Here is a 16,797-nt window from a genome sequence, read left to right on the forward strand (position 1 = left end):
GCTGAGACCTGGCTCCTTTTTACCCCTGCAGTAGGGAAGAGGATACAGTCATAAGGTATGCACAGCAGCCACAATAACACAATTGGGATAGTTGACAGTGCCACAGTAAATTATAGGTAAATAAAAAACTGGAATTCTGGAGGAAATCAGAGGATGGAGGGGATCGACCTAAAGGAAGATAGTATGAAAAAGCCATATGGAAACTTGCTAAAGTGCAACCCAATTTAAAAACATAACTGAAGGGGACAGTAGAATAAATCTGCTATGAAATGGGTTAAAGGATTAAGCAGGGTAAGGGTGAGGAAAAGGAGGAGAAAGGTATGGGTTAAACACAACTAAGGATACATGAAAAAGCCTTATGGAAATCCATAAGTTAGAAAGCTAACTTCAGCATACAATGATGATGTGACAGCAACAGCAAACAGCGGTACTCTGCAGGAGTGGATAAAGCCATTCCAGAAGACACGGGGTGAATGAAAACTGCAGGGCCAGGGATACCTTCCTATGAGCTGTTGGTCTCGGAGGGTCCAGGAGTCTCCAAAACAACACAGGCTATTGGCACTGTTCTTAGTTGCCCACCATAACTACATGGTTAGAACCTTCTGCTAAAAGTACCAAAAAACTTTGGTTGCAGAACATAAAAATCAATCTCAAACCAAAAGGGGAAATTTCTTCCTTGCTGGCTAACTTTCAGAAGGTACAATGCAGGCTGCTGGGGGAGAAAAGATACCAATCGTCTTTCTTATTTAGGGCTGGACCCTGCTTGCTAGAACACCAACCTGCAGAACAAGACGCACCAAATGCAGCAATAGTGACAAGCCCAGGACCAAGCGCTTTCTGACTGTATTTGCAGTATACTCCACAGAGGGAATTTAGTGACTGGTGCTATAATCTTGGTCAAAAGCCTATGGCTGAGAGTTCATAGAGATCCTACTGGGGAACCTTCTATTGCTATTTTACTAAGTGGTTGTGTTGTCAATTTGCCTTCTAAATACTTGTTCATATCCACAGACTTGTTACTCTCAATCTTGGTGAGAGAAGCTTCTTCATATAATGGGCAGCAGTCAATGAAAAGACATATAACTGGTCAGTTTTCAAACCCTCTCCTTCCCCAGCATTCAAGGAACATTGTAGGAGGGAGGGAGGGAGGGAGAGAGAGAGAGAGAGAGAGAGAGAGAGAGAGAGAGAGAGAGAGAGAGAGAGAGAGAGAGACAGAGAGACAGAGAGACAGAGAGAGAGACAGAGAGAGAGAGCGCGCTGGAGGATGGGGAGAAGGGCTGTGAAGTGCTGACCTCTCCATGTGACGCGGCCACTGCAGTCCTGAACTCATAGCAGCCACAGCTGCCTGAGCAAGTCGACGCCAGTCAAACTAAGGCCTCACCCACAAGTCAGCAGCTATTGGCAGTTGACAGCTGCTGACAAGCACCATTCTTTGGGGGTGTAGCCACTGGTAGGTTTTCCACGTCCAGTGAATGGCTGCACACACGATATGGACATATGGGTAGCACTAACAGGGCTTAACAGGGGATACATACACACACACAACTGGGGGATGGCGGTGCATGCTTTCAGTCCTAGCACTCAGAAAGCAGGGGCAGGTGGACTTTTGTGAGTTCTCGGCTAATCTGATTTACATAGCAAGTCTCAGACCAACCAGGGCTATGGAGTCAAGAGGGGACATTTTGAGGGGAATCCAGGGGGAGTTGGAGGAGGGAAGTAGGGAGTGGATATGATCATATTTTACTATATACATGCATAAAATTGTCAAATAAAATAAATGTATATATAAAGTAATTGGTGGAACAAAAAAGGGTACACAGACCACAGCAGGCACTCGGTAATGGCAACTTTCTGAACTTTGACAAATAACTTGGCAAAAGAAAATTAAGTATGACTTTTACTCGATTTCATCTATGCTGGTACCAGTTTCCTTGATAGGAAATGACTTTGAAGTCAAGGTTCATATTATATAGATTTAATTTTTTATAGATTTATTTAGTTCCACAACTCAGGTTTTAGATGACCATTTAATTCTCTGAGTAAAAGCCCCATTGTGAGCCCATGCTGTCCTCATCCCTTTGGACATGTATTCTGGTGCAGTTTGCCTATAATAGCTTAACAGCCGCATCCTGCCTTATCTCCTTCTGAAGAGCTGCATGGCTGGGATCCTAGGCTAAACTGACCCCCTCCCCCAACGTTTTTAAGTTGAGCTACTTCAGTTCTGTCTGCTTCCTACTTCACGGGCAGAAAAGCAACGCTTCCTGAACATCAGAGCGGCACTGCTGGTGGTGTGCACAAGAGCCTGACAACATTTCTGCATTGCAGCTTTTGGTGATACAACACAGACCTTACAACTTATTTAACGTTTTATTTTTAATTACATGTATGTGTGTATTTTTAGAGTATAGGTTTGTGCACACAAGTGGAGCAACCAACGAGAACAGAGGCCCTGGAGCTAGAGTTACGGGGGATTGTGAGCCACCCTTTATGAGTGCTGGGAACTGAACTCAGGGCTTCTGCAAGAGCAGTACATGTTCTTAACTGCTGAGGAACTGTTCCAGCCCCTGACCTTACAATTTAAATGGTAAACATTTATTCTTTTAATAAAAACCAACTACTGTCATCTCTGCCAAGAAAAACATTTAGCAATAATAACTAATACATTTTAGGAGCACTGCTATAAACAACACCAAGTATGTATTTTAGAACAATAAATCGATTATACATCGTTACTAGTATGTTCCAGAATATTATTAACAAACCCCAAAATAGTCTTCCTCTTACTTTAGACAAACGACAGTGAGAACACCTTTTAAAATCATGGAATGGACTGATCTGAAATGAAAGTTGTCTGTCTGCCTTTCCCTGCACACACTCTGCTACTGTCTGCAGGAGGCTAGCAACACACAGTCCCCTACTTGGAGATCAATGCCACTGTAGTTGCTTCCTGCAGAAATGCCCTAATCATTTAATCATTTCTTCAGCAATCACACTCCTGAGTAACTGCTAGCCTCTTTAGTTCATAGCTACTCTACATTCTAGACACCTACTATATAAGCATACATTGTAAACTCAATATGAACTACAAGTTATTTAAATAACCTCAAATCCTGGCTATTTCAAGTTAAGTGACTTAACACAGAGATACATATACAATGTTAAATTTTAATAAGCATAAATTTAAATATTCAAAACTGATCATGTGTTAAGTATTTAATGATAGTGTTATGAATCTTAAACTAGGCACAAACACATCTTCAGTGTCAGAAACACTCGGGCAAAATGAGGAAATGCTTCTGATGGCTGGCTGATCTGTTCATGCTCCACATTCCACCTAACTAGAAAAATTACCTCTTCTAAAGCACATGGGAATACCATCACCACACCAGACAAACCTATCTGCCTGCTGTCTGCAAAGTACACATCTTCTCCTTCCTGAGTGCATGTTCAGGTATTAACTTCCCAACACACCATTTTCTTTCTTTTTTCTTTCTTTCTTTTTTTTTTTTTTTTAATTTTTTGAGACTGGGTTTCTCTGTGTAGCCCTAGCTGTCCTGAAACTCACTCTGTAGACCAGGCTGGCCTTGAACTCACAGAGATCTGCCTGCCTCTGCCTCCCGAGTGCTGGGATTAAAGGCGTGCACCACCACCACCAGCCCAATGCACCATTTTATGGCGGAGCACTCTGTTCTGTTCCTGGACTCACCTGCCAACCACCATCTGTCCTCTGTTCTCCCAAAAGAGATGACATCTTTTTTTCACTTGTATTCACAAGGGATTTTCTTTGTTCCCCTGAGGAAGGCAGTTGCCTTACAGCTATTTGTATAAGTGAGAAGGCCCCTCTTTTCAACTACAGCACATGATGAGCTACCCACCTTTTCCTAGAAAACCTGTCATATGTTGCATTACAAAAATTCCTTACCATTTTGGGAGTTCCCACTACTTCATCTGAATAGCAACATGTTAATTAGTCTAGGGTTTAAAGAAGAACTAACTACAATTCAATTCTGGGGACTGGAGAGGTTTCGTGGCTAATAACACTGATTGTTCTTGCAGAGAAGCTAGGTTTAGTTCCCAGCATTTACAGAGTGGCTCATAATAGTCTGTAACTTAAGTTCCAGGGAATATGACACCCTCTTCTGACTTCTTTGGGCACCAGGCATACATGTGCTATAAAGACATTTATGTAGAAAAAGCACCCATACGCATAAAATAACATGCATACATATAAAAAGAAAATTTGAGGCATTTAACCACTTACATCTTATTTCTAAAGAATAATGCACAATATACTTTAGCCTAGTAAGACCAAATTCAAAATTTAATACCAGGAGGTAGCAGCTCCTATTTTATAGACATATAATAACTAAAACTTATTCTATGTTAGTTCTACTAATTTCCTAAGAAAGAAAAATAGAGTCTAGAAGTTATCTCATATTTGATGCTGCACGTCAGTGTGTGGCATTTCAGCCACTCAGGGCTGCATGTATGGCCTATGTAAGCCCTAACCAGAAGCCAACAGTAGAACACGGAACAGCTTAAGGGTACTGGCCAAATAGTACTGAACCATTTACAACCCTGCTATCCAATACCACAGTCCCTAGGCCACATCTGACTACACAGTACTCAAAATGTGGCTAGTTCAAAATGGAGTATCTTGACTTCAAAGGCATAGTATGAAAACAGAATGGGAAACACCTTATTAACCTTTTTTATACTAATTATGTATTAAAGTAACATTTTGAAAATATTAAATTACTTTAAAAAAATAGCTAGGCAGAAATTTTAAGTTACCTGTGTGCCCCACAATATTTTTACTGAATAGCACTACTCTAAGAAGGAAGGGATTTTTTTGGTGTTTTGTAGTTTATTAGTCACCACCATTATTAGCAATAAATTCGTAATTATGCACAAAACTGTCCAAATAACATCTTACTGTAAGACATGTTAACATTACATATCCTGATTTCTAACCATGAGAAAAGTAATGAGAATAATATTGAAATAAATACATAGGGCTAAATAATTAAAAAAAATGTCTAAAGCTTCCTAAAATAGTCTACTTAGTTGCAAAATTAAAAGATTAAACATAGCTACTACAAACTTCTCATTTAATAAATCAATTCCTTGAATGAAAGGGGGAAGATCTTTCAGAAAACAGTTACACATTTCCAAAGACATGAGGTAGTGCCAATTTTGCTAATTATAATTTTTAAATGATTTGAGCAAACTTAAATAAAAAGGTATAAAATGTATTTTCCCCTTGCAGAACACCTGAGATCCATATCCACAGTACAATGCTCAAGGTGGGTCAACTCGGCCTTTGTACCCTTCTTGGAGACCGCCTCCAAAGCAAATAAACAGGTAATGCCCAGAGAAGGCAGGGATCTGGAGACCTAGTTATACCTGAGACATTCAATACTCTGATCTTAAAACTGCACCCTACAGATGGGTACTTTTCTTCTACTTATGTGGAAAAGCAGGGTAAGGGAGGAAAAAGGGCAACTATCTGAACTTTACCTGTGGAAGGTTAGGAAAGAACATAACCAAAAAATAAATAAACCATGTCAAAAAACAGAGGACACTGCCCTCCCACCCCCCAACCCGGATAGAGAGAGCCACTCAACACACCTATTAGCTGCCTCAGCCTCTGGTGAGAAGTGAAGGTCCAGAGAGAAGGCTGTCCGTATGTCCTAACTCTCACTACCGTCTGTCTCAGAAGCTTGAGAGGTGCCGCCAGTTCTCTTCTCTGTAGGAGGCACTACCACAAGGAGCCTGTTCTCCAGACAGCTTGGCTGACAACTGAGTGTGTGGGAGTGCGCCTCAGTAACAGCACAAAAACATCATTAAACACAACCCAAAAGGAAAAAAAAGCCAGAGGACGAGGTGTCTGCCAAGGAACACAGGGCTCAGCCTATTGTTCTGGGGTGGAGGCCCAGCCTAGGACTCCCCAGCTGGAGCACAAAACAATGTGGGTTGGATGACCTCAGAGCCAGGAGCAGCCCAAACGAAACTCTCAGACAGAGATGCTACAGGCAAGCTCTGTTTGCTCCCCAGCACTCTCCTCTCACCTTTTAGTTGTTTTCTCAGAGCAACTATCAAAGGTTTTAAAAACTCTGAACATCTTTTTCTACCAACTACCTTAAGTTTTAAATTGGTTCTAAAATGCTTTCTTCACATAAATTTCACCTGCAGCAATTCTCAAAATAAGTTATTCCAACAGATATGGTGGTAAACAAAGTAACTTGAATTCAAAGAGCTTGAACTCCGTAAGCTGAGCTCTAACCTCAGCTGTGTTCATTTACCTTTTACACCAATACAAAAACACCAACAAAACAACAAAAACTGACCATATCATCCATCTTTTCTCTCTATGAAACAAATGAGATAAGCCAGCCAGGAGTTTCTGAAATGGGACTCACAGACAGGCCACACTCCTGACAACAGATCCAGTGTGGGAGGGGGTATTTCAACAGAAGGAATTGTGTAGAAGAGCCTGAGTCTCCAAACTGAGAGCCCCCAGAAGCTATCTAAGGTGTGACTGCAGAGTATAAATACACCTGGATCCCTGCCTTAAGTGAGGGTGAGGTGTGAGGGAGTGCTGTTCTTTTTCTGTGTAACCACACAGTAAAATATGTTCTTTAGAGGAATAACAATTATGTTATTAGATTAATACTCCAATGGAATTCAGTATTTCAGTCAATCCCAGAAATAAGTACTTAGGTAATAATAATCCTGTGAAAAAATTACCTTCTTAGGTAATTCACTATTTTGCTTCTAGTAAAAACACATAATACTGTTCCAAACTCATAAACCACAGCCACAAGGGATACTGTGTCATTTCAAGAGAAAGACACTTGATGCATTTTTGTGGAAGACTCCTTCCTGCCACAGAGGTAGTATGGAACAAAAATAATTTGTTTAAAAGACTTTTTCATTTTTATTAATATGTGTGTGTGGGGGGGTGAATGTTTGCTGTGTGTGCATGCCTGGGGAGTCCTGAAGATGGCACTAGGTCTCCGGGACCTACAGTTAGAAGCAGCTGGGAGCTGTCTGACCCGGGTGGGCACTGGAAGCAGAACTTAGGTCCTCTAGAAAAGCATCTGTGCTCTCAATCTTGAGCCATCTCTCCAACCAGGCTTTTCAAAGGAACTGAAAACCCTGAGTTCACTTCTTTAACCAGGTCTTTCCCACGAAGGGGTCTAGGACCATTAAAGAATACGATGGGAAGGACCTAAATGATAGTCTATGTGAGGAACTTGCTCTTCCAGAGAGAAGGCGGCCATTAACAGACACTGTTTGCTCTCACTTTTTTAAACTATAGAAATCTTGTGGTTTAAGCTAAGATTCAAAAACTTAAAACAGTATTTAGTCTAAAAGAACTATAACATCTTTAAGGCACTAATCAACTATTTATTTCTAGATAAAATATTGTAACATATAGTAAATACTCTATAAATTGACATTTTTATGTTCTTAAAAACACCACCACAACAAAAGGCTATGGAGAAAGCCTACTCTGAAACTACCAATGTAGCCAGAAATAAGTTTTTATGAGTATCTGACTATGTGCTCTTGAAATTACACAGCAGCAGTTACTATTTAAAGCAATTTTCTTACCACATTTTAACCAATAGTTTTAAAACTTAAGTTTTTTCTGAGTAAAAATCGTAAGAATTTCACATTTTTGTGAACTTAAGTATTCAAACATAAATGGAGAACAACTATCTGGGTGTGTAATTATACGCTACATTATAAGTTCATTCTTCACGAGCAAGTTAATTACTGACAGGTTCGAACAAGTCATAGTGGAAGAAGCAGCACATTCTTTAAAGATCACAGTTTGCACGAGAACATTAAGGACAACACCCTGAAGAAACTCACCACCGACGCGGTCCTTCCAACAACAGAGAACCACATTCTTATCTCCAGGACAGCAGTCCTGAGCTGGAGACCAGTCGTCTACTTCTCTCAGTTTCAACAGCAGCCAACACAGCTGGCTTTTCGAGAATGGATTGCCACAATGCTCAGCTGGACGCTGTGACACTGTATGGCATTTATCAACATGAGCTGGAACCAACGCAACACTCAGATTCTTAAGCAACCAGGCCACTCTGATTTTCATTCCCTTTGTCTTTTATTAAGCTTTAAAGGGTTATAAAAATGAAAGGGAATTGTTTGTATTTTAAAAATCCAAATTAAACAGGAAGCGTCGGAATCATGTTGTCCCACAGATGAGTAAGAAGTAGCATGCTGAACTCTCCAAAAGCAATGTCTCAGAAAGTAAACTGCAAACCCACACTGCTTCCAAATCATCTGGATTTCATAAAGTTTAACCACCATGTGGAGGGCAAGGAGAAGAACTTAATATCAAAACATGGTTCAGGGTTACAGAGGCAGAGCCATACACCAAGTGAAAAAGAAAAAGAGCCTGGGTTAGACACACAGACCTGCAGCAAACAACGCAAGGGCAGACCCAGGAAGGCACACGGGGGACAGGGAAACACAGCAGGGCTGAGGGAAGGAAGAGCTACACGGGAGAAGCAGCTACTACCAGTGTTTCTGTGGCTTCCTGCTCAGTCATGAGGAAAGACAACTGTCACTAGTCTTAAAGGCACAGGAACAGGCCTGCAGAAGCAGGGACCTGCCTCTCGGGACACAGCAGGATGAGTAGTGCAGTACTGCCAAGAGCACAAGTGGCCAGCAGGAGACAGGTCTTAACACTCACCTATCTCGCCATCTCAGTGGTAAGCTGACTCCATCACCGCTGTCTACAGAGACCACACACTTCTCACCTGTCCTGCACTGTTCTGCAGCTTGGACACCCAAGGTGACTTGTGTTTTCTTTTGCTGAGCCTTCCTTCCTATACTATGAACACGACAAATACAGTATGGAAATGGAAACAGTGAACAGCTACTCATCTGTTTCATTCAAAAAAAAAGTGCTAATATACTACTATTTCATATATTAAAATGGCACTGTCTAGTTGACAGAGAATTTTTTAAATTATTTCCTTCAGAGTGCCCATATATCAATTCCTAAGTTTCTTCTCTGGCTCTAACTTTTTGTTTGTGTTTCAAGACAGGGTTTCTCTGTGTAACCTTGGCTGTCCTGGAACTCACTCTGTAGACCCGGCTGGCCTCAAACTCAAGAGATTCCCATGCCTCTGTCTTCCAAGCACTGGGGTTAAAGCCATGCACCACCACACCCGTGCACCACCACTCCTGGCCCCTTTGGCTCTAACTCTTTGAGCTCCATTATCCAAGCCACTGCTAGAAAACCCATTCATTTACCTAACCAGGCTCCCAAACTTCAAGTGTGACATGTTCATTCCTGAACTCACAATCTCCCTTCCACCAACTTCTGCAGGTTCCTTTCCTTGGCAGTCCTGCCTACAGGCCCCTGCTGCTCAAGTCTGAACCAGGATTCCTTCCTGTATTCCCCCTTTGACCCGTTACACTTGGCTCATCCCATCTGAACACTGTTATCCAACAAGTATCTGCCAGCACTGACCATGGCCCAGAGACTACCAACCCCTCAACAAGGCAGGAGGGAAACAAGTTCCCTTACAGGGGTCTGGCCTCAGTGTACCTCTATTTCTGTTAGTGGCTGCCTTCTGTCACCCCAGCTACTAGGACCTTTCCCTGGGAGATGAGTCCAGAAAACCTGTCAATTAGTTACTTTTCTCCTGCCATAATAAAAGTAGCTGGTAAAAGCAACCTAAAGATAAGTTTTTGGTTTGTTTGTGTCTCATGGTTTGAGGGGATTAAATCCACATGGTTGAGAGGGTATGGCAGTGAGAGTATGAGATGGTTGGTCACACTATATCTACCCTTAAGAAGCAAAGAGAGATAAATGCTGATGCTCAACTCATTTCTTCTTTTTCCTTTTTTGTATAGTCTAGGAACCCACTCAATGGGATGATGCAGCCACAGAGGTGGGTCTTCCCTTCTCAGTTAAATCTCTCTGGAAACACAAAGGTATCCAGGTGTCTCCCCATGATTCTAAATCCAGTCAAGGTGACAATAAAGATTAACCATCAAAGCCTACGACCCCCACTCCACACAGCAGAACAGTGATCATATTACACCTAAAGTATAAAAAAAAAATTCTGCCAAGACCCACCTTTACAAGGCTGCACCAATAAGTCAAGACCTGTTCATGTAAATGAAGTTTAAGGGAACATAGGCTGGATTATGACTTTCAGCTTGGCTTGATGTCCTGTTTCTCTACCTGATACCTGGCAGAGGATACAAGACTGGGCAAGGATACAAGATGAAGCCTGAGCCTACTATTATGAAATACTAGGACCTTTGCATCAGGACACCATACCAGGGAAATCAAAACCTAAGTCATACTGGAGTCTAGAGAAAACAAGTCAATCTGCACTGGAAATAACTAACTCTGATAATGGTCACTCTCCAGTAAGATCAGTATTAGAGAGAAAGCTTGTGTCCACAACGTAACACAGAACTTAAGCTTTCTTTGTTTCGTTGTTTTCCTTTGCAGCACACAAGAGCCAGTGCAGAGCTTCGTAAATGCTGGGCAGATATTTCACCACTAAGCTACACTCACCCCAGGAGTTAAATCCTCCCTGTGTATGAGTGTGGCAGACTGATCTCTGAACTTCTGTTTCCCCTCTAGAAATGGGCAGTTATTCAGCTATATCCAAGAAAGAAAATGGTTCCATAGCTGACATTTTCATGTTTCCTAATGTTCTGACCTTGGGTCTAGAAGTGTGCTGTATGATCTGGGCCACATGAGATGAACAGTAAAGTAGGGTCAGAGGCTCAGGATCTTTGCTCTGCCCATCACAGGTGATTCCACAGACCCTGAGCTTCAGGGACCTGTGGTGGGTACACACACAGGTTCCTCCAGTCTGTCCTGAACAGCCTTGTCCACAGTTCCAGGCCCTTCTGCTCAGCCATGCCGCAGTCTCAGACACCACTGCCTTTTCCTCCTTCCAATCCTTCATTTTGTTGTTGCCAACAAGGCAACAAGACTCCTCCATCACTCAGCCCACAACTCTTCACACTGTAAAGCACAGCTCTCCCCACCACCTCTGGCTCTCCTTGCAGATGCAGGCTGCTCAAACATCTCTCTGTTGGGCCATTTTTCTAATTTCTTAATTCCAAGGACCAGCTAAAATCCCACAATTGCTTAGATGACTACTTTCATGCGCATTAATCTACTTATTTCTTAACTGTTAAAAAGCTCAAATATAGTTTCACGGTTGACAATTTAGTGTACTGACAAATTAATTCATTAAATAAACGAATGACTCATTTTGTTGGTTAGTTTTTATCAACTTGACACAAACTAGTCATTTGGAAAAAGGGAACTTCAATTCAGGAATTGTCTTTATGAGACTGGAGTGTAGGTATGTCTGTGGGGGATTTTCTTGGTTACTGTAGGAGAGCCCCAGTCCACCGTGGGCAGAACCAGCCCAGGCAGGTAGTCCTGGGTTCGTAGAAAACAAACTGAGCAAGCATTGAGAGGAAGGCACTAAGCAGTGGTCCTCCATGGTTCCCACCCTGGCTTCCCTTGATGATAGACTGCAACCTTAAGACGAAATAAACTGCTGCAAGTTGGCGTTGGTCACAGTGTTTATCACAGTGACAGAAAGGGAACTAGAACACACATGCTTTAAAAGAACAAACAAACAAACAAACAACGAGCTCTTACTTTTGTCTGTCACAACCCGCGGGCTGACTTAGGGAACACCAACCACCACTAGAGAGAAAAACGTTGGTTGGCTAATAGAGACAATGACAGCCAAAACTCCTAAGGATCAAACTCCTCTTCTGTGAAGTACCAGAAAAGAAATCACAGATGGATCTGCCTTGGCTCAAGGACAAGCAGCACAGGACCGGTGAGCTGCTAGGAAAATGCTAGCAAGGTAGGTCCCATAAACATTGTGTTTTAGGTTTTTTGCTTTGTTTTGTTTTTTGAAACAGGATTGCACTATGCATCCCAGGCTGGTCTAGAACTCCACCTTCCTGCCTCTGCCTGCTGAACGCTGGGCTTACAGGCATGTGCCCTAATGTCTAGTTTTGAAAATGAGCGTGAAGGGCAAAGATCCAAGAAGGAATGATACACACAAGAATCCCATATTAGAAAGGCCTGTGTACTAACAATCTGCTCCCAGTCAAGAGCCATAACTTTGGCGAATTCCTCATTATTTTACATGGGGCAATGCTGACATCATAGTCGGACCCTATACTTCATGTCATGTGCACCGTATGTAAATCAGTGGGCAAGGAGAAGGGACTTAATGCAACCTTTAAAACACCACAATGGGAATAATGTGGTTTCAAATATCAATTTCTAATTAATATTCAGTGTAACAGAATTCTGATGTACAAAATTTACTGTTACTTTTTAAAATATTTCTCAGAATACACTGGTATCATGCAATTTGGAATGCTCTTCTTTTATAATGCTATATGGTGTTTCCAAGCTTTTCACATAGTCTCTTAAAACAGGACACAGGCCAACAATTTCAGCTATCAGTATTATTTCGGGCAAAATATTACCAAAGCTTAACAAAGCATGTCATTATATACTAGCTAAAAATAATATTTGGAAAAGAGAAGGTGATAGCATATGAAAGCTAAGGGAGACTTGGGGAAGAGAATCAGTCAGAGTGGGGTGAAGGCACAAGAAATCAGCAATGGGGTGGGGGTGGGGGGATGACTTGGAACCAAATATAGCGACATACTTACCAAACCCATTATTTTGTATGCTAACTTAAAATTTTCATTAAAAAAAAAAAAACCATTTGTTCCACTGAGAATACTTGACTATGATTGTGGAAGCTTTTTTTTTTAAGATAATAACTTCTAGTCATACTATTACTTTCTTTTAACTGAAAGAAAAAAATTGTCCTTTAACAGACTAATAGGACTTAGATGCCAAGAGAACAGGGAGGATGAGGGAGCTGTCAACACCTCAGATGGATATGTACATATAAGCTAAGCTCCAATCCACCCTCCAGTAGAGAAGACCTAGAGATTAGAATGGTTGTGTTATTAGGTCCCCACAACTGCCTTCACTGAAGGCTGAAAAGATCTGATACCTGCTATGACAAAGTGAAAGATGCAACTATTTCTCTTGTGCCATACTGGCTCTTCCCACGGTACCCAACAAGTCTTGACTATCCTTTAAACTGCTTCCTGTGGTGATATTTTATTTGTGCTCTAACAAATAAAGCTTATCTGGGGATCAGAGGACAGAGCCAGCCACTATATTAAACATAGAAGCCAGGCAGTGGTAGCACACGCCTTTATTCCTAGCATTCGGGAAGCAGAGATTCATCTGGATCTCTGTGAGTTCAAGGCCACACTGGGAACAGAGCCAGGCATGGTGGCACACGCCTTTACTCCCAGCACTAGTTAACCATAGAGGTCTGGAGGTCTGTACAGGCAGACAGGAAGTGATAGAGCTGGGCAAAAAGGGGAAGTGATGTAGCTGGGTGGAGAGAGGAAGTGAGATGGCAGGACACAGAAAGGCATATAGGCGTGAGTATGCAGGAAGCTCTCTCTGGAGGCTGAGGATTTCAGTCAGAGGATTCGTGGAGTTGGTGAGGTAATAGCTGGTGGCAGTGGCTTGTTCTATCCTGATCTTTCAGCTTTTACTTCAATATCTGGCTCTGGGTTTTTTATTAATAAGACCTTTTAAGATTCGTGTCACAGCTTCCTCTGAGCATCTATTCCATCTCAAGGTACCATTCCCTCTAGCCACATTCTCAGAGAAGGAGCTCATCCCTCAGGCAGCATGTTCCCTTTTCCCAGGAGCAAAGCTGAACATGCACTCTGCAGGGCAACAAAGCTCCATCAATCACTTCTGGTCCATGCTGACTCACAGTCATGGATGGGAGAAGACGCTCTCCAGGGGCTCCCTCAGTCTTACCTTTGCTGCAACAATGCTGAGGCCCATTCCATTCTGCTTTTTTAGGGTCACAGTGATTATCTCAGGTTCCTTCCTCAGAGGCTGGGCCTAAAGATGAGAAAAGAGGCTCATTTTATGACTAAAATGGAAGTGCTTTCACATGGTTAGAAAGCTAGTTAATCTGTAATAAACAGAGAACAAAAAGGTTATAAAAAGTCCACTACCTCAGGTACTTTTCATTTGCTAAACAAAACACTGCATCATTTGACTAAAGTCTCTAAGATGAAATGCCATTTAAATATTAAGAATTTAATTTACGAAACAAAATTAAGCTTACATTTCTATCAGGTTAGAAAACACAACCATAAAAACAAAACCTAATTTTTACCTTTATGATCTTTTAAAATAAACTGTTAACCTTTTATTTCGTTTTCCAAAGAAAAAGTTTAAAATTATTTCACACTGTCTGGGAAAATAGCAGAGATGAACTATTTTCTTCCTCTCTTGAGAAACTGCACATTTTATTTAAAATGGTGAACATAAAGAACTACAGGATACATCAGCAGTATTCCCAGTGCTCTATCAAGAAATGCAAAGGGACTGAATACAGTCAAGCAAAGGAGGCAGCCAGGGCATGGACAGACTCGAAGGCAGTCGTTTTTTTTGTTTGTTTGTTTCCCTGTGTAGTTTTGGTGTCTGTCTGTTCTGGATCTCACTCTGTAGCCAGGCTGGCCCCGAACTCACAGAGATTCACCTGGCTCTGCCTCCCGAGTGCTGGGATTAAAGGCGTGTGCCACCACCAGCATTTTTTTAAGGAAAGCATTATTTAAGTCACATCTTACACTCACGCCAAACTTCACACCAAAGTGTGAGCAAGGTTACAACAGAATGCACACTGAATGCACACTGAGAGAAAACTTAATAGTGATTAAACAGAAAGCAACTAACTATAAAGCCCAGGAGAGAATATCAAGGAAAAAATAAAATTATGTGACATTAAAATTTTTGTTTTATATAAATTAAGACTGGAGATCTAGCTCCTAAGGAATCTGAAAATAAATCTGAAAGATGAACAATTAATGAATCCAAGAAATACTTGATTTCCTATAAAATCTGGTCATCAGAAGTTGACACTGTTACTTTAAATTTGACCAAAAACAAACAAAGGAAGTCAATAAAAAGAATCAGTTACTTTGTTAGTAGTGAGCCCATATATTTGGTATAATGACAACTATCAATTCAATTTTAGGAGATGACTCTGATACATATTTAAATTTAAAATTTTATATAAATATATATATATATACTATATAAAAAAGTATCTGTTGAAACTGTATTTGAAGCAAAGTATAATTTTCCTTAAGATGAATGAAATTCCTTACTATTTCAAAATTATGAGTTATTTGATACACATTTAAGTAGAAATCAGTAGAAAAGAATAAAATGTTTTTGCCACTAAAAATATTTTTCTAATAAAATCTTTCAAAGTTATTATACTAATATGTTTCAAAAATATGTATGTAGGCTGCCATAACTGTGATCATAAATATTCTATTGCTACAGAACCATTTAGTACTACACAAAACTGTACAGACCTGGCTCAGGGAGTAAAATACATGTGATTTTACGAATCAAGGTTTTAAAATGTTTGAATCAAATTGGTATTAAAAAAATCATTTCAAAAATTTCCATCACAACATTCCATGTATGCAAAGAATAAATCATATCACCCCTCCAAAGTCATTAGGAACATCTCATACTTTAATCTATCCCAACCTCAAATACTTGCCAGTTCTGTGTTCTCACGCATAAGGTGACTTTCATAATCTGCACCTTCAAAATATATCGTCCAAGTACCTGGTGAACGTGTATGAGGAATCAACCTGCAAAATCCTACAAAGAAAACAGTAGTTATAAAACAGATAAGACACAGTTAATCCCATACAATTTTCAACAAGGGAGACAAGACAGATTATTGATTTAAACTGTTTTTCTTTTTTCTATGAAAATTGGTGAACTGCTATCAACCTACTACCCCAGACTGGGTTAAATAACTTACACTATAGATCATTTAACTTGTACACCCTCGGGTTGGGAGGGTCCTTTCTCACATTTTGTCCAAATTTCCTCAGCTCATACGCATTTAAAGTTTTAAAGAATAGTTCTGTTTTGTTGTTTTCTGAGGCAGGAGCTTTGAACTTCCTTTGTAGCCTAGACTGGCCTCAAACTCATGATCACCCTGCCTTAGTTTTTCTTCTGTTACATCTGAGTGTAGAGCACTTTGCATATTATGTGCAAGGCCCTTAGATGGATCCTTGATACTCCCACCAAAGTATTCCTGATGTCCTTATTCAGGATAGAGAACGTATTTAAAATACCAAGGCCTTTATTCAAAGCCATGTCATCTTAATTTAGTCAAATTTTATTTTATATTCCTCAGTTCTTTTTGACAAAATAGTATTACACAGGCTTTCCATAATTCTGAAGTTTGCTCCAGGGCTACTGTTGCTCAAGAGCTCACCATGTGGACGGCTGCATGTCTGGAGCCCAGCTGCCCTAGCCAGTCTTCCCTGGTCTAGTGTTTTACCAATGGAGTATAATTTGGATTGCTATTATCAGACATGTATTTGTGCGGGAGGGAAGGGGAAATATAAAGAACATCAGTTAAAATAAAAAATACAACTTAATTTCACTTGAAAAAATGTTTCGACCTAGTTTCATTGATAGTTAACCAGAATTTGCTTTTCTTCGTGTTTTAGAGAATTATAACTCTAATAAAAATGTGAAATTTCAACAACTGTAAACAATGTTTCATGTTTTCAAATGTCAGATTTCCACAACAAGCTCTGTACTACACCGCTAATGGAAACTGATTTGTCATAGCTTGAGGTACTCATCACAACCCA

At 40.7% G+C, this 16,797-nt stretch overlaps 1 protein-coding gene across 23 annotated transcripts in view; it reads right to left on the reverse strand.

The window, feature by feature from the left end:
- Afdn (afadin, adherens junction formation factor) overlaps positions 1 to 16,797 on the reverse strand; it is a 132,837-nt gene that overhangs the window by 27,056 nt on the left and 88,984 nt on the right. For all 23 annotated transcript variants that reach the window (XM_052750775.1, XM_052750773.1, XM_052750774.1 and 20 more), the window contains 2 exons: positions 15,681 to 15,784; positions 13,913 to 13,999 (listed from right to left, as the gene is read on the reverse strand). In XM_052750775.1, coding sequence (XP_052606735.1) covers positions 13,913 to 13,999; positions 15,681 to 15,784 — 191 coding nt within the window. The remainder of the gene's footprint in view (positions 1 to 13,912; positions 14,000 to 15,680; positions 15,785 to 16,797) is intronic.

The sequence above is a fragment of the Peromyscus californicus genome, unplaced genomic scaffold, assembly GCF_007827085.1.
Source record: "Peromyscus californicus insignis strain IS unplaced genomic scaffold, ASM782708v3 Scaffold_22__1_contigs__length_63687245, whole genome shotgun sequence".
Classification (NCBI taxonomy): domain Eukaryota; kingdom Metazoa; phylum Chordata; class Mammalia; order Rodentia; family Cricetidae; genus Peromyscus; species Peromyscus californicus.